The sequence below is a fragment of the Lolium rigidum genome, chromosome 4, assembly GCF_022539505.1.
Source record: "Lolium rigidum isolate FL_2022 chromosome 4, APGP_CSIRO_Lrig_0.1, whole genome shotgun sequence".
NCBI lineage: Eukaryota > Viridiplantae > Streptophyta > Magnoliopsida > Poales > Poaceae > Lolium > Lolium rigidum.
This window is the reverse complement of record NC_061511.1, coordinates 239022493-239049599: the sequence shown is the minus strand read 5'-3', so window position 1 is coordinate 239049599 and position 27107 is coordinate 239022493. Positions and strand designations below refer to the sequence as shown.

General features: G+C 43.8%; 2 protein-coding genes and 1 long non-coding RNA gene across 4 annotated transcripts in view; 1 reads left to right on the top strand and 2 right to left on the bottom strand.

Moving 5' to 3' along the window:
* Positions 1–758: 758 nt before the first annotated feature.
* LOC124648464 (cytochrome P450 89A2-like) lies at positions 759–2123 on the bottom strand. The gene is made up of 2 exons (XM_047188230.1): positions 1168–2123; positions 759–1068 (listed from the first exon to the last, which is right to left on the bottom strand). The coding sequence occupies exons 1-2, from the start codon at positions 2121–2123 to the stop codon at positions 759–761; spliced, it is 1266 nt and encodes a 421-aa protein (XP_047044186.1).
* Positions 2124–13398: 11275 nt separating this feature from the next.
* LOC124707362 overlaps positions 13399–27107 on the bottom strand; it is a 34371-nt gene continuing 20662 nt past the window's right edge. Inside the window, exons 1-2 of one of the 2 annotated variants that reach the window (XR_007004810.1) lie at positions 13644–14804; positions 13399–13565 (exon numbers count right to left, since the gene is read on the bottom strand). This is a non-coding gene — a long non-coding RNA (uncharacterized LOC124707362). Of the gene's footprint in view, positions 13566–13643; positions 14805–27107 lie in introns of those variants that run through there. The other variant, XR_007004811.1, reaches the window with a different exon arrangement.
* On the top strand, positions 15639–24886 carry LOC124707359 (ABC transporter G family member 48-like). The gene is made up of 17 exons (XM_047239018.1): positions 15639–15759; positions 19026–19078; positions 19162–19452; positions 19538–19628; positions 19738–20638; positions 20734–20894; positions 21013–21116; positions 21235–21400; positions 21735–21850; positions 21985–22317; positions 22426–22632; positions 22837–22920; positions 23104–23237; positions 23390–23617; positions 23730–23901; positions 24281–24535; positions 24617–24886. The coding sequence occupies exons 1-17, from the start codon at positions 15639–15641 to the stop codon at positions 24884–24886; spliced, it is 3687 nt and encodes a 1228-aa protein (XP_047094974.1).

The window sequence follows — 27107 nt, the reverse complement described above, 5'->3', positions numbered from 1 at the left end:
CTCATATGCACGAATCACCATGCAATTGAACAGTGTAGGACTTAACTGAGCGCTAACTTGAGAACTAGAAAAACCAGTTTTGATTTTTTTACACAAAAAACAAGTGTATTGTTATTAAAAATATACTGATTGTGTGCCTTAAATGTTGAGTTTTACTTATAAATTCAGTCAGATTTAAGATGACATGAAAAAAACGAGCTAGATTGACTTTTAGTTTGCGATAGATGGAGTACATCTTAACAAGACTTCTACAATATTTCATGGTTGCCGCAGAGGTATATTTCCATGAACTACACTATAATTCATATATCGAGGTAATGTACCTCAACTAATTTCACAACAGCATGCAAACAGCTGTGCCAGGCTTTTTTTTGTTGGTGTTGAAACTTTCACCGGTGATGTAACTGCAGGACCAAGAGATGGTGGAAAGTGTTGGAAATATTAGCTGCTCATCGATTTCATGTTTGAACAGACGAGCTACCATATATCTGGGTATGAAGGTGTACTAATGCATGCATGATAAACTATGATCCAAACATGAACAGCCCCTGATTTCACTTTGAATATGTATGCATGCATGGGCTCCTTTGGTAGTATACATCATTTTCTGGACCCATGGCAAGAGAGAGCCAAACATTTACAACTGACGTCACATAAACAGAAATTAATCAACCCGCTCTGCTCCACTATAGCATCGCAAGAGAAGGGAAGTTGTGGCTGACCACTTATTTGCTTACCGTAGATAGCTGTTTCTAGGTCTAGGGCAACGCGCGTGGAGTGACGCGCACACGCAGCGGCTTCTTCATCACGTTGTTAAACCCACCCACCTCCGTCAGGTCGACGCCGCAGCTGGGCGGCGCAAACTCAAAGTGTCGCACGAGCGCGGTCAGGAAGAACTTGGCCTGCAGCATCGCCATATTGGATCCCGGGCAGAACCTCCTCCCGCCTCCGAACGGCATCATCCTGATCTCATTCCGCCCTGGCATCTGGCCGACGTCCTCCGCCTCGCCTCCCGGCAGGAACCGCTCCGGCCTGAACTTGCCTGGGTCCGTCCACGCACTCCCGTGCCTTCCAATGTCCCGAACCATGAAAATGATCCTTTTTCTCAGCCTGCCGGTGGCTCCGGAAGCCGCTGCCGCGAGGTCGTGGACGCCGCGCGTGACGAACGGCGAAGGCGGGTGCACGCGGAGGCTCTCGAGCACGACGGCACGCAGGTACGGCATGTCGCGGAGGGCCTTCTCGGATAGCCATGCATTGGCCTCACCTTCCACCGCCTCGTCGATCTCGCGGCGCAGCTTTTTCTGGACCTCCGGCTGGATGGCCAGGTTGGCGAGTGTCCACTCGAGGCAGGCCACGATCACCCCAGTGTTGGTGGCGAGGAACTCGGCCACGAGGCCCAGGATCTCGTCGTCTCCCAGTGCACGTTTGGCGTCGACGTCGTTTGGGATGCGGATGTCGATGAGCGAGTCCACGTACGACTGTCGGGAGTCGGTGTTCTTCCGTGCCCGCGCCCCCGCAATGAGTGGGCGCACCAGCACGCCCAGCGGGACAAACAAGCCGAATAGCCGGCGCAGCGTCCTCCAGTGCGTGATCTTGCCCAGTGTCGAGCCGTCGAACGAGACTGTGTCGTCCATGGCTTGCGTGATGTCGTCCATCACGCGCTGCATGGCGCGCACGCAGCTCTCCTCCACGCCATCACCGAAGCACAGCCGCGTGGCCATCGCAAACATGGCGCGGTCGAGGTGTTCCCGCATGACCACCTCTCCCGCGGACAAGCCGGTGACGAGGTCTTGGGCGGCATCACGCTGCAGCGGGGCGAGGGCGGCGAGGCGTGAGGGGCTGAGGAAGCCGGCGGTGAGGTTGGACCGGAGCGATCGCCAGTGCGAGCCGTAGGTCGAGGTCGATATGGTCTCTGTCCGATCCGGACGGCGAGTCCAGGTCGCCAGAGCAGTGAGAAGGCCAGCGGACGGCCGGTTCGATAAAGCGTCGGCGTTCTCATTCAGGAGGCGGTGGGCAACGGCAGGGTCCCTGACCAGCTGGACGGCAGGACTGGTGCTTCGCCGGAGGACGGCTAGGCAGAAGAGCACGGCGGCTACGAGGGCAAGAGCCTCAATTGTTTCCATTGCAAGGATTGTTGTTTGCGCTCCAAGCTGTTAGTGATCTTCCCAACGCCACCACACCCCGGAACTATATATACAACTCCTGTGCCGTGCGTATGACTATTCCTCAGTCGACATGGGCCAAGTAATCTTGCTGCATGGGCCTTCTTTTTCAATAATGCTACACTTTCCTTTTTCTGCCGATTCTGTAAGAGAAATTCCACTACACCAGACAAATATATAGGATCCAAACCTACTCTCAAAGCAAAGGAGCCAAACAACTCATTTGATAAGATTTCGTGATTCTTTTTTCGAGGTTAAAGGCACGCGTCCGATTTAATAGAAAAGATTGTTATGTACAAAGAAGGTTCAAAGAACCGGTAACACGAGAATCAACCAGAGGTTGGGTGGTTAGGAGGATGGTTGTACCCCCAGCCCACCAAAGTTAAAATCCTAGGTTTGACATCTGTGTGTCTCATAAAGGCGGAACATTTCCCTTAATAGGAGGCGACGTTCTTGTCGACAGCGAGACGCGTGTGATGACTTCGTCAATTTCAAAATCCAATCCGCCAGCTCAGTCTTCCTGAGGTGCTCATAGCTATGGTATGGTGTGCGTGTGTGCGTTCATACGAGTGAGTGTATACGCGTATATTTGAGCGTCTAATTTTACACTGCGTTTCTCACAAAAAAAAAAAGAGCCGGTAACACTCGACATGTCAACCAAAAGAGGAAAATGCCCCCGACCTAAACGCCTACATGGCCGCCTCCACGTCTCCAGGATCCTGAGTGTGGGCCTAAGCCCTTTGCACGATCTCCGTGACGGCAAGAGGTAGGATTGTGGTGTTTTGAAACACTCACTAGTAGAAAAATGTCTATAGGCTCCGGCTCACTGGTAGCATGCCAAGGTTTGGGTACGCTCCTGCTATTAGTGGCAGTGTGCGGAAACTGTATATGCTACAGGTATTTCCATACTAGTAGCGTACGACAACAATGCTAGACGTACGGACAAATCCTAGGGAATTTGCTTACGGACTCATCGTGCAGCAACATGATTGGACTGAACGAGTGCAGTTTGGGTCCACCAAATTTTCACGCAGCAGCAACCTGATTAACACATCAGCACGTAAACTAATTCCGTAACAATCTGTTCCGTAAGTATAGCATTATTGAGCGTACGACGTTGAACCGCATGCTACCAATATATGGTCCCCAGCTGCCCACAGGTTCAAAACTTTATCTACAATGCACGAACCTGCGAGCACACTACCAATATGTATCTATCAGTAGTGTAGGCTCTAGGGGAGCAAGCTGCTAATATATTTGATTCGGGCTGCCGGAGTGGGGCCAACATACTGGTAGCGCACCCTTTTGTGGCATGCTACCGGTGGTATAGTACTGGTAGCATATCATGCTTTTGCATGCTGCCAGTGTTTTAGAGGCTTGTGCTCAAAAGTGGGCCCCGCTTTTTAGATTTTGGAAATAAAATTGCCATGTCAACCTATTTGGGTATTAAAAGATGTTTACAAATGCTTTTTAGTTATCTGTATGTTGCCATTTACAAAAACAAGTGCCTAGGTATCCTGTAACTTAGAATGAACTCTAAAATTTATTCTAAGTGCATTTTTGGTCCTCTACATGCCAATATTTTTTTCATATTTTTCTAAATTTTGTAATGGAGTTTCAAAATTTTTTTTACTGCATCTCCTGTTTCAATGTTTTTCTTTTAGTTACTTAAGTGACTCTTTTGAGTTCCATTAGATTATTTATGGTTCATATGGTGTTGTTAGGTTGTTATCTACTTAATAAAATCTCTGAACATATCAATAACAAATTTATTTGGGATTTTATTCAAAAAGTGCTATGTATATTATTGCCACTAACCTTGCAGAAAAGAGTGTGGACAATTTGTGTAGTGGAGTTTTTTTTCACATGGAATGAAGGCAAAACAAATAAAAGTTCATCCAAGAATGTTTCAAACAACAATCCAGGGGATTCCTCATGCATCCCTCTACAAAAACACAATTCTCACTTTGAAAAACTCCAAACTTTATTTTTTAGCACTATGAGAAAATCTATGAACTTGGAGCGTCTTTTTTGATTATTTTTGTTTTTTGCTTGCTTTTGAGTTGCACCTCTAAACTTGAATAAAGACTACCACCAGTCTATTTTTCACATGTTATAGCTCATAACTAAATTTTTATAAATAAAATTGTTTTGAAAGCTTGGGGAATGTGTAAAATAATGAAAATAAATTAAAAGTGTATTATTTTGTTTTTGGGTATTACTTTTATTATGAATAAAGAATTCTTGCAAATCTTGTCATTTAGTGATAGATCTCTTAACTCAAGGTTATAAGCTACATAATTTATTTTTCATCTAAGAAGGTGACTATCCTAATAAGCAATTTTGCATCATTTAATGTAGAAGATCAAGCCTCCATATAACACAAAACATGAATTCTGCCTATATAGCCAAATCCTTTGAGTGAAGTTAAACATGTATATGAGTCCACTATATCTTACCCAATGGTAGCGGTACCATAACAAGTAAATTATGCATAATACTATGGACTTTGATTCTAGGTTCATTGGTGTGTCAATGTTTATTCTTAGAAAGAGTGTTAGTTACTTTTTGATGTCTTGTACCAAGCTTTGTTTGCAAGGCCCAATGAGCATGAATAAAGTTAGGGCATCCACTGGCCAAATCTGACAAAACACAGTATTTGGCATCGGAACTACATATGGCTACACTTCCACAATGTACCATCACTAAATATCTGTATGGTGGGTCCCGTTACCGAATAAAACCATCGGAAAAAAAGGGTGTTCTCTCCCACATCGGACCCTTCGCGCGAGTTCGTATTCCCCTTTCTCCATCCACTTCCCCTCCATGGATCTGCCTCATCTTTTCTCCCCTTTCCTTCCGCTCTCATATCCGGCAAGGAGTGACCACAGCAGACGATTTGCAGTGGTGGGTGGCTCTACGGCGGCGAGCGAAGCAAGCGCCCTCGTAGCCCAGTCGCCTACTCCGGCCGCAGCCGCTGACCCGCTCGTGCCAACGGTGCTCGACCAGATGAGGAGTACGCGTCCAGGACTCTTGACCAGTCCCGGTCGAACCTGCAGCCAATCTCTAGTCTAGTGCCGCTGAATGTCTGATGCAAATAGCACAGACGCAGATAGCAAGGTTTGCTAATCTAATCTGGTATTCTCGTAGCGTGTTTATGTGTGAACTTTAACAGCGATGAATGCATGCTTCTCTGTGTGCTATTGTTGTATCACTTGCATATAATTTTGTTGAATCACGACTATTCCTAAATTTCTAGCCGTTGGCAGTTGGAAATGAAATGAATATTTTATTGTGAGGGGGAGATGCTACTTGCTCCTGTTCCCAGTTTTCCTAGCTTTGGAACTACCTCCACAATGTAGGGAACTAGTTCCAAAAGCCAAAATACACAAATAGAACTACTTTTAGCTACACATTGTGGATGCTCTTATTGCTTTAATTAAGCCGAGAGTTGGCAAATATAATGCCCGATTCCAATTAATGTACTAATAATAAAGTACTGCTCCAAGGAAATTGAAAGTTGGTGGGTACCCGAAAAAATTGGTTAAGCCGTGATATGTGTTTGAAGGTTGGGAGGAGTACTAAAAATAATAAACATGAGCCACTCTAAGTGAACCTAGCCTGGTTACGAAAGATCGCATATTATTTACATATTCTAGTTTTCACATGAATGTTCCAACATCTAATCTCATGTCTTGTGTATATGTATAAATTTCTACTTCCCTCTACGCAGGGCACATCATATAATACCATGAGTAAAAATTCAATGCTTTTGATCCATTATTGTGACCAAATAATACGAAAAGAAAGGACTAAACACTACACACATACACTTGCACTATTCTTTCTTCATTGCTTATTTGCATACTAATGCTTATGGTGCAAGATATTGTGTGCTGCATAGCATCTTGTTGTTTTATGTAAACTTTAACTTTATGAGTTGCTTGAAATTATTGTTTACTCTTAATATTTTGCATACACGTTGCATATCAACGAACATTAAGATATGATAATGTTAAGAACATTAATGTTCATGATTTTAATCACCTGTATATATGCTCAAAGATGAGCATAGCATAATCTTGGGGATGTTGATACATTGAAAATGTATCCATGAACTTTGGTGATATGGATACAATATTTGCATGATATGTGAGGTTGCCTAGTTATTTTATATTGCTTTATGGGGATTCACAACAAAGTCCACTTTTGTTGGTTTTCAACATTGCAGAAAAGGAAAACATTGTTTTGCATATTTTCGAGTTTCAGGAACCTTACGAACATCAAACATCAAATATATCCAACTTTTCGCCACCCCAGATTTTGAAGAAATATGACCAAAGAAATCGAAATAGAGAAGGAAAGGTCCTGGGGGAGGCCCGGAAGCTCCTTGTTTTGCATATTTTCGAGTTTCAGGAACCTTACGAACATCAAACATCAAATATATCCAACTTTTCGCCACCCCAGATTTTGAAGAAATATGACCAAAGAAATCGAAATAGGGAAGGAAAGGTCCTGGGGGAGGCCCGGAAGCTCCTCCCCCCCCCCCCCCCCACACACACACACACACAAAAAAAATGGTAGAAACAGCAAAACAAAAACGCTCATAACTTTAGCAAAACAAAAAAAATGAATTTGCGCTTGTTTATAATATGCCGACGAGGTCTAAAGAATCATGTAGTGAAACATGCATCATGGTCCAATATAGGAGGAAAAATCCATAAGACGAACAGTTATTCCACTCTAAAAGAGATAAAACAGTAAAACCTCCGAAACCAAAAAACACAACAAGTTTCTCATAGGAAATCCATTTTTGATGAACTAGACCTTGTCATGAGAATAACCACAAGCTCTAAATCACCACGTAGATAAGATCCAAATAACAACCAAGAAATATGTTGATAAGGATGCAGAAGTTTGAGCTCTCTCTGAATGATACAATCAAGATACTCATTCGAGAGACCCTCTTGATAGTACGACATACTATTCTATAAACCAGTCTCTCAATTAACACCGCGATATTGTTAAGAAATGAAACCTATCAAGAACAAATATTTTCCTTGCACATATTTCACTTGAGCTAGATGATGAAGATCTTGACCGCTTCAAGATGGAATACTATTCTTGTTTGTGCTTGCTTGGTGAAGTCTTGTGAATTTCCCCCCCATACTTCACTATGGGATGCATCTTATTCAGCAGATATCCACATATCCATGAACATCATATGGATGGAAAACTTAAAATATGTGATCACTTCTAGATGGCTTAGCTTGAACTTTGCACTTTGTTTCTTCTTTCTTCCATCCTTAGCATGAAAATATAAGTTCAAGCATTGCATATGGATAACTTCTACAAATCTAAGTCAATGCAATCATTAGTCCATAGTGGTTGACATTAATTACCGAAACCACACATGGCCACTCCATGCACTTTCACCCGATCCGCCGATTATGTTCTTGACCTTCTACAATCGCATTTCGTTTTATTCTTCTTTATCTTCTTTAATCGATCTTATATCTCTTTCAAATACATCGTGAGGTTGCCAACTTATGCCGCTGGGATGATACCATGTAGATCGATGACAAGGTTGTCTGCATCACGAAGATCTTCTAACCCCAATGTGATAGAGCCGTGCAAAAGACATATGTGTTCAAGGACTACAAACAAATATACGAGATTTTTCCTAAATAGGGCTTATCTCGTAGTTAGTTTCCTATGTATAAATTTAGGCAGAGGACAAGCACTAAGCTTTAAGGAAATCTTGCATTCAAAGCTCCACCTAAGCAAACTAATGATGAAGTCATCCATGTAATGGAATTCTATATCTTAAAATAATGGATGCAAATGAATTTTATATCTTAAATATTATGAAAGTTACGATTTATATTTAATTCACCAATAAATTATTATCCCTAATTGTAATTAAGTATTTTGCACGATGATGGGGCCTTATTGTTGCAAAATATTTGTGCATCATACCAATTAAGTATCTTGCACGCTAATGGGGAACTAAGTACGGGAATTCATGTTTGATGGGTCATGCGACGTACATATGGTTCTAATATATGTTATCTTTGCTCTGTTAAAAGCATGTGTTACTTCTTTTGGTCATAGAGTCGCCGATGTGTTACATGTTGTTCCTGCCCATCTTGTGCAAGATGCAAGTATATATTTAAAAAGTTCACAAGAGGATTTTAGGAACTTGGGCTCTAAATTATGCACAGTCCGTTATGGTCACACATCATGATTGATCAGTATCAGAAACTGAATAATCCGTATCCCAGGTCCCTGAAGTTTACTATCAAGGAGGTCTTGGGTATTGGATCTTCCTAGGGTGAGCTGAAGGTTAATTCTGCATATTTGCGGGGGCCTTCTTGCAAATGTACCATGGACTTTGACTTATCGACTCCTGCCCGAATGTCAAAAAAAAAAGGGACTTCTGTGGTAGTACTGGAACGTCAAATGAACTTCTCTGGTAGTGGCGGGACGTCCAACTTCATGGGAAAAATCCACAGTGATATGATTTTATGTAGTTTAAACACTCAAATTTTCATCTTTTGGCACGTCGATCGGTCGTTGGTCAGCGTTCCATTTGCTTGGAGGGAGCGGCAAGCTGTATTAATTAGGATCAGCTAGCTTATCTTGGCGCATATATATATCATGTGACGACGAATTAGCTAGTGTGATCAGAGTGCAGATTTTGACTGTGACCTAACTAATATGCTATTGTGCGGAAATTCAATTCGGCTCCCGGGTGCATATGCTCCCTCTATCAAAAAGTTATATTTCGAAATGTCGAAAAATTTTGACAAAAAATTCTACATGTACATCTCCACAATATACGTAAGTTCGTCAAGTTTCAGTCAGGAACCAATATGTTTTGTGGTCTGTGTAAAAGGAGAAAATTTATCTCCCGAAAAGCCTTATTTTCAGCATTGAATTTTGTCTTTTTTACACACGTCACACGACAAGTCGGATTTTTATGAAACAACTTTGTGAGCGTGTAGCACGTGAAGATGTACGTTCGAATTTTTCGTTTCAATTTTTTGAAATTTCAAAATATATGTAACATGCATTTCAAAATAAAGGGAGCATATGCTCCCATGTGCCAAAACACCATTCCCGCTATTGTGTAGCTAATTAAGAGCAATGTGTTAAAAAGTGGTGGACGCGGCGCGGGGCTTTGTCCGCTTTGACAAAGCTGAATATCCTTCCGTAGTTTACTTACCTCGTGCGCTTCGTGCGCTTGCTTATATTGCACCGCCCTCCCATCTAGAAGCTATCAAAAAATTAGGATATGATGCCAGCCATCCGGAGTCAGATCGATAGTGATATGGAAGATCAATCTCCATTCTAATCAGTTCTCACCTCCTTCTCCTCCGTTAGCATAATACTACTAACTACTCCTTCCTTTTATGCACTCTCCTCTGAGCTAGCTAAAACAAACTAGCTAGCAGTGAAAGCAAGCCATGGAGGGTCCGGGTCTGGGGGACACGCTGTCGTCCAGAAGCCGCGGCAGCGGCAGGAGCTGGGGTAGCTCCATCTCGCACTCCTTCCGCCATCAGGGCCTCCAGGCCGACACCGACGACCCCTTCAGGCGAGGCTCCCGGCGGCACGATGACGACGACGAGGAGAACCTGCGGTGGGCGGCGCTGGAGAAGCTGCCCACGTACGACCGCATGCGCCGCGCCATCGTCCTCCACGAGTTCGCCGACGGTGGCCTGGTGGAGATCGAGCACCTGACCAGCGGGGAGGGCGGCCGCGCGCTGCTGGAGAGGGTGTTCCAGGACGACAGCGAGCGCTTCTTGACGAGCCTGAGGGACCGGGTGGACAGGGTCGGTATCGAACTCCCGGCCATTGAAGTACGCTACCAGGATCTATCCGTCCAGGTGGACGCCTTCGTCGGGAGCCGAGCTCTTCCCACGCTCTGGAACGTTACCACCAACTTCCTTCAGGTATCCCATTGTCTCATGCATCATGCTCGGCTTCATCTTAATTTTACGAGTGAATTTCACTTTTTACCTTATAGTTGTGCATTTGTGACACATATCACCCCATTTAATGCAACTTTACAAAAATATCTCATCTAGAAGTTTATAAACATGATTTTACCCCAATTTAGCATTTTGTTTGTTTAGGACCGTATTTCGCCGATGTGGTGCGACAAAATGTGTAAATATCGGAGACCGCATCTACAATTATGTCCAGATTTCTCTTATCCAATTGTTTCATTTCTCGTCCTCGTACTGATATTTTTGAAAGTAGGTAATCACCTCATAGCTTGCCCAATGAATACGCACCAGAAATCGAGGGTCCAAATATTCTAAAATGCATAATCTAGATGATTTTTTATTCAACGGGGCAATTAGTGTCACAGCTGCAAAACTACTACGGGGTAAAAAGTGGAATTCACTCTAATTTTACCGTCCCCTTGTTGTCCGGCAATCTTCAGGTGCCAAACCTATTTTGAATATCAAAGTGTCTTGTTTGGGCCGGCCGGTCACGAGCCTAAAATCGGCTATGTCTTTTCTCTTGTTCGCTTGGGTCAGGTAGCCCAGCAGCTCTGTGCATTTTGGTCCGCTCTCACCTTTTACATTTTTTTTACTATTTCACCAAAATATGCCAAATATATGAAATGAAAAACACCACCAAAATTGAATATAGTGCTAATAAATCACCAATGGGGAATCACATTGTTCATACGTAAATACTACAAAATCAAAGTGCAAAAAGGCACAAGTTTTATGCGAAATAGATAAACTGTGATAGATATGTGCGATCACGCATCACGTTGACTTCTTGATGAGCCTGATGGACTGGGTGGGAAGAGTCGGTGTCGAACTCCTAGCCATTGAAGTACGCTACCGGAATCTATCTGTCCAGGTGGACGCCTTTGTCGGGAGCCGAGCCCTACCCACGCTTTGGAACATTGCCACCAACTTCCTCCAGGTATCTCACGGTCATATTGCCCAAATAATGGCTCCTCGTCCATCTAGAAACCCTTGCATTGGGTCTCCTGCTTGGTCCCAAAGCCCTCATCTCAGATGAAGTCGCCGTCATCTCAGATGAAGTCGTCGTCATTGATCATCTTGTGCATGTAAGCATTATGCTCCTCGGCATAGTAGGCCTACGGATAATTGGACATCACAAACCTACTCTCAAACGCAAGTGGATGAGTAAATAGATGACCAATGGCCATAACTAGTCGGCCGATGTAGGGAGTGGCATTCCCTCGAACACCTTGCGGGGCACGAGCATGTTCTCCAGCGTGATCGCTTGTGTCTTCTGGTGTGCGGTGATGACGATCACGACCAACTTAGCCGAGAGGGTGGAACCTGGACGTGCTAGGCAGGGCATGTTTTTCCTGGCAGTAAAGTGGGCGGCCGCCGTACCACAAGCGGCTTTGTGACCTAGGAGCTGATCGAGCTTGTCGAAGATGTGCCGGCGGCAGCATGGACATGATCGGGCGCCTCGGCGCCGGATCACCATGAAGGCATGGGCGGCAGCTTGAGAGGTGAAGAGTTGAGTGGTGGCATTGGCTTGAATGCCCAAGACAAGCTCAATGTTGGCCTTAGTCGTGGGGTCGGCTTATGTCCGGGGCTTCTTTGCTTTCACAATATCGCGTTGGTCACCACTTCTTAGTCTCGAGCGCCCGCTCGCCTGCATCAGTTATTTCTTTGGGGTCTTGGCCTTTATATTGCGATTGACGACGCGCGGGGGTAGGGGTCATAGCGGGGACGAGGTTCAGGCGGCGGCCTCAATCCCAATCTAGGGATTTGGCGCCACTGAAATTCGAGTAGAGTGGCGGGAGAGGAACTAGCTTATGTGCCACTGGCGATCAGCCCTGCGATTAGAAGAGGGGGACCCGTGCGGACGTGATTGTTATCGATGCTAACAGATTTCCAACCTAATTTAGGCTTAGAATGGGTCGCCATGGACAGCTCATTCCGTTTGAGCCAGGCCGCTGGTATGGAGTTTTTGTGTGCCTCATGTCTGGGCGGAGGAAAATAGACAGCCAATGAACATTTACCTTGAAAATTGTTCATCTTTGCTGAAAAATATTTGCTATATAAATAAGTACATACACTTACCTCTATGGATGTATGCACAACAAATTGATTTCACGGATCTTGAGATCAACGAAGTTATCACATACGCCTCCCTATCGATAGAAACATCGCCTTCCACTAAACAAAATTTCGCTTTTATGAGAACTTAGGGATCTAAGTACAAGTACACACATGTGTCGTGTTTGAGCTAAGAGAAAAGTTTGAGACTCAGTGAGTGTGGCTCTAGATCAGCTCATTTTGTTAGCTTGACTGGATATTGATGGAAAAGAAATCAGCCGACTATGTGTATTTTATACAACTCGACTGAAAAACAAGCTGATTTTGAGCTAACACCAGCTTGCTCGATTTAGCTTGACAGCTCAAAATATGATTATGCATAATATTTTATGATATATATTAAAGTGAAATAAGGTAATTTATTTACTTATTTGTTGCGAATAGAGTTTATTCCTTCCAACGTGGATGGAATTTTATGAAGAAGATTTGGAAGCTTAATTTATTTCTTCTATATGGCATAGATGGGATTTTTCTTCCTCTTATATGCAAGGAATATCAGTTTTCTATTATTTTTCTTAGCTCAAAAGTACATGGAGATTAACTTCAGATTTTTACAGCTCGATCCTTCATTCGAGTCAGTCTGAGCTCGCTAGAATTAATATGGGCTAAGCTAAATCTAGTGTAACCGCCTGAACTTGACTCATTTAAAGAATTACAGCCATTGTAGTGTGCTACTCGTTTGAAAGGAAGAAAAACGAGTGACCTGTTCCGTTGCATACGTGGAAGGCCAACGAATATATCCAGCACGTTCCCTTTTTTTCCAAGACAGCACAGACATCACATTGTATGGCGTTGTCAACAGAAGTCATATATTCTGCATCCAACGTTTGCTTCCCTTCTCATCGATCTCGGTAAAAATGACACAGCCCAATGCAAGAATAAACCCAAAAAAAAACAGTTCGGCAATGGAGGAAAATAAGGGGAAACACACTCATAGCCATAGGTCTCGTACAGATTTTACACTCTATTTAGCACTACATTTAAGCAAACACTTGGCTTGGTATTGTTAACAAAAGTTCCCAGCTTTCCTCGCAAAAAAAAAAAGTTCCCAGCTTCACCAAACAAAAGCGCAGCGCCCAGCTTAATAGAGCAAAAGAACAGCGCCCAGCTTAACAAAGCAAAAGAGCAGCGTCAAACTACATTCAGTTTTGGCGTTGTAAATCAAACTGCACAGTTACAGTTTGCTCCATGAACAAAATAACACAATGACAGTAATTACTAAAAGAGAGGCCTAAAGAAGATGCTCAAGTCCTAAATCAGCAAGCTGACTATGACCCTGCGATGATAAATGAACAAGTGAGCCAGAGAAAAATAATTTTGCATCAAAATTGTCAATTAAACTAGGCTATATTACAGTCAGAAGTTCAATGTAGCTAGTGATGCTACCCATCTCACTGAATTGTTCCAAGTCATCTTAATTGTCGGTACAGCAGGAAAGCTGCATGAAGAAGTGCAACTTGTTATTCTGCGTATGTATGAATAAGAACAAAAAATGGCAAGTTCCTAAAGGAACATACGCTAGATTTAGTAGAAACTTTCTTTTTGAACTTGTGTAATTTGTCAACCCAACTTATTTTTTGTGTCTTAACTTCTTGGTTGAACCTCCTTTTTCTTGAGCCATGCAACACTAGGTAAATCTTATTCTTGTCGAACATCTTGGGCGTTATGTGAGTTACTTGCCATACTTGAAGATGCATTGATTTTCTCCTCAAGCTGCTTAGGAAGACTATTAAGTGCATTATCTACTAACAAGGACACTCCGGAAAGCCGGCTAGAGCATACACCAAGTTCAGACATTTATGTGAGAAACCTATAACAGCATCCAATTTTGGATATTCAACAATGCTTCTTCCTCGATTGTCTTGTATCATTCCACAACGTGCCTCCCTTGTCCATCACTTCAAAATACTCCGTATATTGTTTCAGCGACAACTTGATATTCATCAAGTCAAGAACTTTCAAAGCATGACAACACAGTGTGCCAGTTCTTGTAAATAGCCCACAACTATATAAAGTTATTTGCTCTAAAGGATTACCAACAACAATCCGCTTCTTCTCCACAAAAGCTAAACCACCATCCCCACTCCCAATTGCAACGGCATGTGTTATATTCCTCTAGTACTATTGTGTATGCAGCCATTGATCTTTCATATTGACCTTGAAACGGTTCAAATATGGTGGCAGTGTACAATTTGCTTGTTTCCACCAACATAGGTACCTTAATTCTTATCACATGATCGTATGGGAGATTATTTATCACACAATCTCGGTTGTCGATAACCCACCTTTGCACAAACATATTGACATGAAGTCACCTTGCTATCAGACTTGTTTTTACCTCTAAGCCTACTTGACCTCCATTATAAACCCAAACGGCCAAGCATGATCTAGATTTCTAAATCTTGCACCAACTTGATGTACAGAAGTAGGATTCAGACCCTCCCTATGGAAAATAAACAAATTCTTGGTGTTGGACATCTACTTGCAAGAAAGAACAGAGAACTGAATTTTGAGATGGAAACGTCCCTTACTTAATGTAGTGTGCGATTGAGGATTTATTAAAGACAAGAACTCATGCCATGCTGCAGCCATGAAAAAATCAAAGCAATTTTTCAAATGAGCAGACAAATAGGGAATTAGGAGAACGGGGAAGGATAAGAAAAATAGCAGCAGAACCGACCTGTAAGAGGGGACGCGGGAAAATCAGTAGCCGAACCAGAGGACGAAGTTCACAGGCGCTGGCTCACCTGCGGAGATCTACCTCAGTCTGGAGCGCTCGTCTCCTAGGTGCCCACCAAAACCAGAGCGTTTCCCAGCAAAAATCAGCGACAGTGTGCCTCTCTTCCACAACATGGGCTGACTTGGGCTGATGTTGAAACAGAGAGCTGAAACAGAAGAATGTCAGGCTACGAGTGTGTTTTCCCTCTGTTATTTTTCTCCATTCCCGAACTGGGTTTTTTTCAGCTTATTCTTTGCATTGGGCTGTCATTTGCACTGAGAGCTGAGAAGGGAAGCAACTGCTGGATGCAGAACGTATATGGCTGATGAGATAAGTCAGCCAATGACTTCTCTTCACAACGTCAGCCAATCTGAGCCCAGACAAAAGGCATCTAAATCGGCTGCAAACATGCTCCGAATTTCTCACGTGCTAGTGCATTGCCAATGACTTTGTGCTGGTGCTTCCCGAGGGAAAAATAACTCTTTCTTCTTAGGATGCTACGTCACCCAGATTTCTCAAATTTTTTTTAATCATCAGCTAGTGCTACAAATAGCTTGTCGTTGATAGCTCACCCTTTATTTTGTATGCCGTACCGACTCAATTACTTCTGTATATGCATCATCCTCAAGCATGATTTGCTTACACAACGCCTGGCGTGGCGATCGCAGGGTCTTATTGGACGACTGGGATCCTCCAACAAGAAAACCATCAACATACTTCGAAACGTCAATGGCATCCTCAAACCATCAAGGTAACAAACTACTCATCGCCCCCTTCTCCTTACTCCTTCTACTACTGCTTTATTACGATTAATTATGCCACAAACAGCAGTAGCCATATTAGCAGGTCCATTATTTCTCACACTTGTATCTCATCCATCATGAGCCAATATCACTTTGGCACAAGTGTTTCTAGATAGGCCAGGGGTTCCCGAAAATAAGTTCTTGGTATCTAAAAGAGTATGAGGTTAGCATAATGTGTTGGTTGTTCTATTTTAAAAAAACCAAGGCAAAAGCTTTGCATGTTCATTGATTAAGAAGAAGTTGCCTGGTTAATTGCGGAAAACCAGGCGAAAACCGGTACATCATCAACACACACACCGGTCCCGAGACCATGCACCAAACGAGCCGCCAGCCCTGTCACCCAAGCAACCGGAGACGACACCCTACGCACATGAGCCGCCGCTCCGACACTCACATCGGCCCCGAAGCCGCGCACCTGCCGAGCTGGTAACTCTGGCACCCAAGCAACCAGAGCAACCACCCTTCAAGAATTCAGAGCCACCGCTCCGGCTACAACACCAGCACCACCATCTTTCGTTTGTCACACCGGTGGAATCACAACTCCAAAGACTAAGCCCACAAGAGGCAAAACGACACTGAAATGCCGCCATCATCCGATCGCAATGATCAAGGGTTTCCCCCATAGATGACTTATGGGAGGGACAAGAGCTTCTGTCGGGGTTTTGGTATCTCAAAGGAACATTGATACCTCGGCAAGACCCTTAAGGTTACCAGACCACAGTGGGCTAGAAGCAACACTCCAAGCTCAACAAAGCCATGGCGACGCCGAAGAGAGGTGGTAGCAGCACGACAGAGAGACATAGAGTTACCCAGGTTCAAGGCCCTCACTGTGAGGTAAAACCCCGGCCCTCACTGTGAGGTAAAACCCCTACGTCTTGCCATGGAATGGTATTGATATCTCTCCGAGAGGGAGTATGGTGTTACAAGGTGGTGGCTTGGTGAGATCTCCCCTAGATCTGGATCTGCTCTGCTCTAGGTTGAAGATGAAGTTGGGGAAGGGAAATGGTATCAAAAGAGGGATCAAACTAGCATCGGCCGAAGATCCTTTCTACTAGGCAACTGCCCCTCTATAACCTTTTATAGAGGCACCAACCCTCCTCCCCAAGGAAACTTGGCGGAGGGGTAACCACAGGCGTGCCCAAGGAGGACGCCAGCTATCCCTGACTATGCTCGTGGACTTGGTCCATGGTCACACCAAGCATCTTGGTCTACAGGGAGTGGTTGTGGACGATGCCAACACTCCCTTCTGTACTGCGCCGTCCACCCCTAACCTTTAGGGAAAGGAGCAACGGCCACCCATGCAGGCAAACTTGGGGCTTCTCTTATCTCCTTGTGCGCGTCATGGCTTGCGTCATCCTCCTTAGCTTCATCCCTACGCAACTGGCTTGTGGAGGGGTTTCGTACGGCATCTCCTGGTGCCAGGCGCACCCCCTCGCGAAGGGAAGCCCCACGAGGTCTTTGCGTCCTCTGGAAATGGCTAAGTCTTGGACCCCTCGCGAGGTACTCCCCCCACCCCCACCCCCACCCCTCGCAGAGACCTCCTGTCTCGTGGAGAGGAGAGTCTTCGTCTTTCGTAGATGGGCCGCCGCGAGGGCCCAACAGCAGGTGGATCGTGGTACCGCCGGTGCCACTACACCAACACCTTCACCACAATGACGTCTCTAAGAAGGAAACGGCGCCCAAGGGCGTCGACACCGTTGACTCTGGCCACCACCTGAGACAGGGTTTTCACCCGGATCCAACTCGCGAACCTCCACCCATATGCCTCCATCGGACTAAATAAGCTCCACACGCCGACCCCGAGGTCTAGACTAGCTGACGGCTCCGCCACCCAAGTAGCCGGAACCCACACCACAGAGAGTCGCTGCTCCGCCTTCCACACCAACTCAAAAAGCCACACCCCGGACTAGCTGATGGCTTCGCCACCATAGTAGCCTAAACCAACACCAAAGAGTCGTCGCTCCGCCTTCCACGCTGACCCCGAGGCCAAGCACCCAAACGGATCGCCGTGACGGTCACGCAAGTAACCAAGCACGACATCAACAAGCGAAGGAGCCGCTGATGCAACTTCCACGCCGACACCCAAGCCGCGCTCCTGCCATGCTGCCGACACCTCAGCAGCAACAAAACAGTCGGGAACCGCCAAACACGATGTACGCCAGAGAAGGGCCTCCGGTCGGCACGCCTCCTACGCCCCTGCCCCACAGAGGACGTCACGCGCCGCTCCTTGTCCGGCCACCCGCAGCAGCCGGCCTCCACGCGCCGCTTGTTGTGGGTATACTTCATAGGTGTACCATCGACAGGGTCCAGATCCGGCAAGCCCAAGTCGCTCACAGATGGTGGTGGTGGCATATGGCCCACCGGGTGGTCCAGTTGTTGTTGATTGAAGATGAAAGATGTCCAGCCCAGGAAGAAGGAGCTGGATCTAGTCCAGCCCAGGAACAAAGAGCTGGATCTAGCCTGACCAGCACCTGGAGTCGGATCCTTGAAGGCCCATGAAAGAAGCCGGATCCATGACGACAAGTTAGGAATAGGAAGATCCTTGACGTGCACGACAATGTAATATTCCGTAGTTAGGCAACTTGTATCTGGGTAAGACTCTCCGTAGAAACCCTAGATCCGGCCTCCTTTATAAGCCGGATCCTGAGAGCTCTAGAGGCACAACCACAACTCATGTAAGCTGGGTAAATCGCGTACCACCGTCCCGATAGCTCTCCACCCTTTGGCCCCATCTTCTTCCTCCTTCCGTGAGGATACCTCCTCCAGGGTATTGTCGAATAGGCAATGACATTGTTCCTCGCCCAGCCACCGCAGCAACCGGCCTCCACGCGCCGCTCCTCGCCCGACCACTCGCAGCAGCAGCCGGCCTCCACATGTTGGCCCCAACACCACCACGTCCCCCTGCAGGAGCCCAGTTCCCCTCGTTGGTTGTGTATTGAGGGTCACGGGCGAGTATCTATAGGAGACTTGGAGGGCAGAAAACCTCTCCTAGAGTTAAGGTAGGAGTTGGATTACAAATCCTACACTAACAAATATGAGTACATCAAATATATCTCCAACATTATCTACTTATCAACTTTAGCTTCCTCCCAAGTAAATCCACTGATTATGTTTTTGTTGCTTCCATCTAATTGTATATAATAATCTGAAAAGAAAGTATTCAACATGTATGTTGTTTTCAGAATGACTCTTCTTCTTGGACCTCCTTCTTCAGGAAAGAGCACATTTATGCGAGCCCTTGCTGGCAAGCTTGACAAAACCCTCAAGGTTTTAACTTATCGCGTTTTCCTTTCTTTGTGCTTTATGGACGCATGCATATAAAAAGAATCACCATCGTATGGACATTGCAGGTATCTGGCAACATCACATATTGTGGTCATACACTTTCGCAGTTCTACCCAGAGAGGACCAGCGCATATGTTAGTCAATACGATCTCCACAATGCGGAGATGACTGTAAGAGAGACATTGGATTTCTCAAGGCGCTGCTTAGGCATTGGTGCTAGATATGACATGCTTGTAGAGCTCGCTAGGAGGGAGCGTGCTGCTGGCATAAAGCCAGATCCTGAGATTGACGCTTACATGAAAGCTACTGCGGTGCAAGGAAAACAAACTAATATTATAACCGATCTTACTCTCAAGGTGAGATTCTCACTATTTTGTTCATTTCACGGAACTCTCTAACAACATTGTGCTAACTGAATCTATTAAAAAACATTACTGTCAGGTGCTTGGGCTTGACATATGTGCTGATACCATGATCGGTGATGACATGATCAGAGGAATTTCCGGTGGGCAAAAGAAGCGTGTCACGACTGGTATGCACGCACACCTGGATAGAATAAGCACAACATCTTAACTCTTTGTGGACAGGAGTTCTTCAATTAAATTATGTTATAATCTGAGTTTATTTACTTTTTATGTCAGGGGAAATGTTAACCGGTCCCGCAAGGGCTTTGTTCATGGATGAGATTTCCACTGGTTTGGATAGTTCTAGCACATTTCAGATTGTAAAATATGTGAAGCATTTGGTCCATGTGATGAATGAGACTGTGATGATCTCCCTCCTACAACCACCGCCTGAGACATACAACCTGTTTGATGACATAATTCTGCTATCAGAAGGTTACATAGTGTACCATGGGCCACGTGAGAACATCTTGGAATTCTTTGAATCTTCTGGTTTCCGGTGCCCTGAGAGAAAAGGAATTGCTGACTTTCTTCAAGAGGTCATTTCCAAGAAAGACCAGCAACAATACTGGTATCTTGAAAACGAACAATATCGTTATGTGTCAGTCCCAGAGTTTGCTGAACGTTTCAAGTCATTCCATGTAGGCGAGCAGATGCTCAAGGAGGTGCAAATCCCTTTTGAAAAATCCAAAACCCATCCTGCCGCGTTGACCACCAAGAAGTATGGCCTATCAATGAAGGAGTCACTCAAGGCAGTGATGTCAAGAGAGGTGTTGTTGATGAAGCGCAACTCATTCATCTACATCTTCAAGGTCACCCAGTTGATCATCCTCGGGCTCATGGCCATGACTGTGTTCCTCAGAACAAAGATGCCCAGTGGGCAGATTTCTGACGGTACCAAATTCTTTGGAGCTCTCACTTTCAGTTTAATCACCATCTTATTCAACGGGTTAGCTGAGCTACAACTGACCATAAAGATGCTTCCTACATTCTACAAACAAAGGGATTTCTTGTTCTTCCCTCCATGGACCTTTGCACTGGCAAACCTACTCCTAAAAATTCCTATTTCACTTATGGAGGCTGGGGTATGGGTCGCCCTCACGTACTATGTGATGGGTTTTGCACCTGCTGCAGGAAGGTAAGAATCCATGTATAATTTGTGTGCCAACTTAGCCATTATGATTTTAAAATTCAAATTGATAACTCCATTATCCATCCATCTGCTCACTATAGGTTCTTTCGTCAACTTCTAGCTTTCTTTGCTACTCACCAAATGGCAATGGCTTTGTTCCGATTTCTTGCTGCTATTTTTAAGTCAATGGTTATGGCCAACAATTTTGGGATGTTTGTAATCCTTCTTATTTTCATATTTGGAGGATTTCTCATCCCTAGAGGTAAGCTTGATGTCATACCAAAATCATTTGTATCTAGCTAGCTAGGCAGGATAAGTCAGCAATGTGCAACTGCATGGATGAATGCAACCTTCTCAATTCTAAAATTTGATGTGGACAGGTGACATCAGACCTTGGTGGATTTGGGCTTATTGGTCATCTCCTATGATGTACAGTCAGAATGCAATATCTGTCAATGAATTCCTTGCTAGTAGGTGGGCCAGTGTAAGTTCTTCTCATGACCCAATATTTTTGGTTTATTCTCAAAACTAAAAGACCATTATATCCTAGTGTTGTAGGAGAGAACATCTCAACTAATGTGAGTCTTTCAATGTTATTACAGCCAAACAACGACATTTCTATTGATGAACCAACAATAGGAAAGGCTATTCTTAAATCAAAAGGCCTTTTTACTAGTGACTCGGGCTTTTGGCTTTCTATAGGAGCTATGATAGGATTCACTATTTTGTTCAACATCTTCTACATTTTGGCCCTTACATACTTGAGCCGTGAGTACCATTATTTTCTTTTGTCTGGCATTATTGGCTAATGACTTGAAGAGCTAGGTGCTTACATTACATATAACTTTTTACCTTCCAGCTAGCGGCAGCTCAAACACACTAGTTTTGGATGAAGAGAGTGATAGTGAGAAAAACAAAGAACAAATGTCAGAAGTCAATGCATCATCAACTACGGCATCTTCAATACCGATGGGTGAGGTCATTTATAAGTATCTATGTTATAATATTGTAACCTTTATAATATTATTATGTTTGTGTACTATTTATCAAGCCAATTAACGCCTTAATAACAATAATAATGTGTCAATGTTTGCACTTGCAGTTTCAGTAGGTACTAGTGAAGCCACAAATAGGCCAACTCATTCAGGAATTGTGTTGCCTTTCCAGCCTCTTTCACTTTCTTTTAACCATATAAACTATTATGTGGACATGCCTGCGGTAAGCCTACCTGCCTTCCTCCTACCACATAATCTTAGGACACAACTTTGTAACTTGTATGATAACCTTATCTACAGATGTGGACAAGAAAATATATTTGTTCCGGCATTAAAATGTTTCATCTTGTCTTTCAGGAAATGAAGGAGCAAGGTTTCGCGGAAAGCCGTCTTCAGTTGCTCACTGATATTAGTGGTGCTTTCAGGCCAGGTGTTCTGACAGCATTAGTTGGGATGAGTGGAGCTGGGAAGACCACTCTAATGGATGTCCTGGCTGGAAGGAAAACCAGTGGATCTATTGAAGGAAGTATCACCCTCTCTGGTTACCCTAAAAACCAAGAAACCTTTGCCCGCATTAGTGGATATTGCGAACAAACTGACATCCATTCACCCAACGTTACTGTATATGAATCCATTCTCTACTCTGCTTGGCTGCGTCTTTCATCAGATGTTGACGACAAAACAAGACAGGTAAAATTCAAGCCATGTTTAAGCCTCAAGTACAGATGTATGGTTCTATATACCTGAGACTTCAAACTGTAATTGTTTTTATTAAGATATTAATCTTCACCCACGCAGATGTTTGTGGAGGAAGTCATGACCCTTGTAGAGCTTGATGTGCTGCGTAATGCTATGGTTGGTCTCCCTGGAGTGGACGGGTTATCAACTGAACAAAGAAAGAGATTGACAATTGCAGTGGAGCTGGTATCAAATCCTTCAATCATATTCATGGATGAGCCAACTTCAGGGCTTGATGCTAGAGCAGCAGCAATTGTAATGCGGGCAGTGAGAAATACAGTCAACACCGGGCGTACGGTGGTTTGCACAATCCATCAACCTAGCATCGATATATTCGAGTCATTTGATGATGTACTCTCTCTATATATACATATATTTCTCTTTTGCTTTCTCTCTCTATATATTCATGTGTATCTCTCTATTTCTATGTAGTTCTCTCGTTATCTAACTCACAACTGGTTCCTTTTGTAGCTTCTACTTTTGAAAAGAGGAGGGCGGGTTATTTATGCTGGTGAACTTGGTCGCCACTCTCATAAACTAGTTGAATACTTTGAGGTGGGTTGCTTTATGTACATGTGTTGGTTTGGGGTAGCCCGGATTTCACTAATATTGAGTTGAACACCTTCTTACAAATTTGACTACTGGGATCAGAAAAGCCATTGAAGACTAAACAGGTCGTGAACTCTTTGCTGGAGTAGCAAAAGTATAGAAAACTAACCGATGTTTCTGTCATTGCAGGCAATTCCAGGTGTAGCAAAGATTACAAAAGGATATAATCCTGCAACATGGATGCTTGAAGTTAGTTCCCCTCTAGCGGAGGCTCGCTTGGAAATGAATTTTGCTGAAATATATGCTAATTCTCCTCTTTATAAGTAAGCACCTCGTTCGTTGGACGTAACTCTGCCATTTTTAATAAGTTGTCATTTACACTAAACTAAATATATATATCTGCTTAAAAGAGCAGCAAAAATGTTGTTTTCATTATACTATCACCACTAAGTTCCCGTTTGTTAAATATGATCAGGGAAAACCAAGAACTTATTAAGGAATTGAGTGTTCCACTGCCAGGCTATGAGGATCTCTCATTTCCTACAAAGTATTCTCAGAATTTCTACAACCAATTTGTTGCAAACTTCTGGAAGCAATACAAATCTTATTGGAAGAATCCACCCTACAATGCCATGCGCTATCTTATGACGGTGCTCAATGGACTTGTATTTGGCACAGTGTTTTGGCAAAAAGGAACAAAATTGTATGATCCCATCGTGTTGCTATAATTGAGAGTAGAGAAAAGTGTTGGTGAAACATGATACATTAGCTCCTATGGAGGCACTAATACTTTTTTGTGTTTGATTTGTGGGCAGAGAATCACAACAAGATTTGTTCAATCTACTTGGAGCCACTTATGCTGCTGTCTTCTTCCTTGGGGCTTCCAATTGCATCACAGTTCAACCCGTTGTGGCAATAGAGCGAACAGTTTTCTACCGTGAAAAGGCAGCTGGGATGTACTCTCCATTATCCTATGCATTAGCTCAGGTAATTTCTTGATATTCTTAATCTGGTCTCATTTCGATTGGAGTATCAATGTTCGGATTAATTTATGAGTCATCCTATTCAAACTATATTGAGCATAGATTCCAAAGTTGCTATGTTCAGGCTTAATCAGCTATTAAACTAGGATACAATTAGCAACCCTGAGATTATGTATGGCAGATCCAAAACTAGAGAAACAAGAGAATAGACATTAGTACACTTGCTAAAACAAGAATAAAATTGAATGAGTTCGAGAAATTACAGGTGGTGAAAGGTTGGATTTCTCTTGTCTAGTTTTTAATGCATCGGTTTGCTGAACATTTTGGATAATTACAAATCTAAGCCCATCCATTCTCAACATTGCAAATATTGAATTGTGCAGACAAGCGTGGAGATCATCTACAATATCCTGCAGGGGTGTCTATACACAATCCTCATCTATTCAATGATTGGATATGAGTGGAAAGTTGACAAGTTCTTCTATTTCCTATTTTTCATAATTGCAAGTTTCAACTACTTCACATTGTTTGGCATGATGTTGGTGGCATTGACCCCATCTGCGATGATCGCAAACATACTCATATCCTTTGTACTCCCTCTTTGGAACCTATTTGCTGGATTCCTCATCGTCAGACCGGTAAGTAAGCTAAGATTCGTCTTCGATTGAACCAAATTTTCTGATTGAAGATCGTGGTGATGGTTGGTGTTATTGTTGAAGGCCATACCAATTTGGTGGAGGTGGTACTACTGGGCCAACCCAGTGTCCTGGACCATCTATGGTGTCGTTGCATCACAATTTGGCGAGAACAACAATTCTCTTTCGATCCCCGGTGGGAGCCCTACAGTGGTGAAGCAATTCTTGGAGGATATTTTGGGCATCAAGCATGATTTCCTTGGCTATGTAGTGCTAGCCCACTTCGCCTATGCCATTGGATTCTACTTCATCTTTGGCTACTCCATTAAGGTTTTGAACTTCCAGAAACGTTAGGCAAATGTGTAGTGCTCCCTCCAATCAATAATAAGTGATGTGCTTTTAGTTCTAATTTGAACTAATTTGAACTAAAACCACGACAGTTATGGTGTGCTTTTAGTTCTAATTTGAACTAAAACCACGACACTTATTATGGGTCGGAGGGAGTACTACTTTTGCCTCCCTGAAGCAGTCTAGTGTGTGTGTATATTATGTTTATCATAAGCAGTAGGAGGATTCAGAGGCATGCATAGTGTATTTTATTGTTACTGAGACTTGCCAGCGATATGCCTATTTTTACTATCAATGCTAAATATGGAAAAATACATTTGTTCTCTGAACTATGGTCAGAATCTAAGTTTGGTCCTCGACTCTAATATGGTCATTCCTGTCCCACAAGTGTCGAAACCACCAGATCACCCAAACCATTTTGTATGATTCAACTTTAACTGTGCTACTTTGTGGTTCTCCTCCAAGTTGCTTCTATGCTGACACATTTTTTGATAAGATTTTTAACAATTGATTAAGTTATTTTGTGGAGAACTCTGTGGCCAACTTATTTCTAACCATGAAGGCGGTAAAGATAAGGATTGAGATTTTTTGAAAAATTGCATGAGGCAACATATTTTATATATGACTGACGAGGCACTAAAAGCTAACTCTACAAGCTCAGGCCAGGCATCATTTTTTCTCAGGCGCCCAGGGAAGCAACCAAACTAGTGCATGGGTAGTTATATAGCACTCAATTTGCTAGCCTCTCTTCATCCATCAGTACATGGATACCCTACATATAAGTAACCAACTACTTCGTGCAGTTACAATAAACACTCAAAACTGTATAGTTGGGCTAGTTTGCTTCTGTAGTTTGATAAGCAGAGCAACTGAGTGAGTCCTGAGGAAGGGTAGCAGCAGATGAGCAGAATGATGAGACATCTTGAGTGGCAGTGATGGTTCCCTGCATGATAAGATACTGCTAGAATGGGATGCACCGAGATTTTTAATTGGGGAGCAAGGTGGAAGCAGTAACCGAGCTTGTACTTGCATGCCTTCCTGACTACTTTTATCACTCAAGAACGAACTATGCAAAACCTCCCATTTCATGAGAACCACACGCCAGAGAACTGTGCTGAACAACAGCACAAGCATCATCTTCTCTCACACTTAAGCAAGCGTAGACAAACTGCTAATTATTACACATCCATTAAATGGAGGCCACAATAGTATTGGTGTCTAGCGTCAATGCGTACAAAATACTAGCAAACTGATCATCGGCTATAGGAATATCTGTACAATCATGCTCCTAAAATGCCTTAATTCACTGATTTTTTATTTATCCATATTTATCTGCCAAGTGCCTTTACTATTCTTTCACTGCCTCGGCTCTACACTTACTAGCTATTACTGTACTAAACAAGAACTCATAGAAAGCTCGAGATTCAGTGCCCACTGTTGGTAATTATGTTGAAATCTAGTTATCCCATGACACTGTGTGAAGGCCTCATTGACATAGGCATCCCAAATGGGCCTGCCAAAGATAGTACCCGGGGTTTAACGAAGGCCTACTACCCGAAGAATAAGAAGGTTCGACAGCCCAAGATATATTAAGGAAAGTAGAATTGTAATAGGAAGTGTTGTTTGTAAATCTGGCGGGATGAGTTAGAAACCGTCCCGGACTCTGTAACTTGTACAAAACGAAACCCTCGGCTCCACCTCTTATATAAAGGGGGAGTCGAGGGACGAGGAGATCATCGAATCATTGTCTGCAAACCCTAGTTTTCATAATCGTCGAGTACTTTTCGGCTGAAACCTTCGAGATCTACTTGCCCTCTACTTCTAACTAAACCCTAGCCTACAATCCATAGGCATTGACAAGTTAATCCCTTGTCAATTGGCGCCGACCGTGGGGAATTAGAGGCGTAAGGATCTGATCTCGATGGCACGTTCAAGATCTTCGACATCGTCAACCGGAAGCAACACTATGGATCGAGGTAAACAGATCGCTGCTGGTCTTGTTGATTTTGTTCCTCACCCACCCTCCCGTTTGGATGCATATGCGTATCTGGCGGAGCCCTTGGAGATGACGTTCGGAAGGTTTCACTTTCGCATCGAGAAGGAAGGATCGTATCGTTTCGAAATTCCGATTTCGTCGGAATCATCGGCGGTCGATTCTGATTTTTCAAGCTATGCATCGTCAACTGAGTCAGAAGAGGAAACTTCGGCAACACGTTACGTCAATATC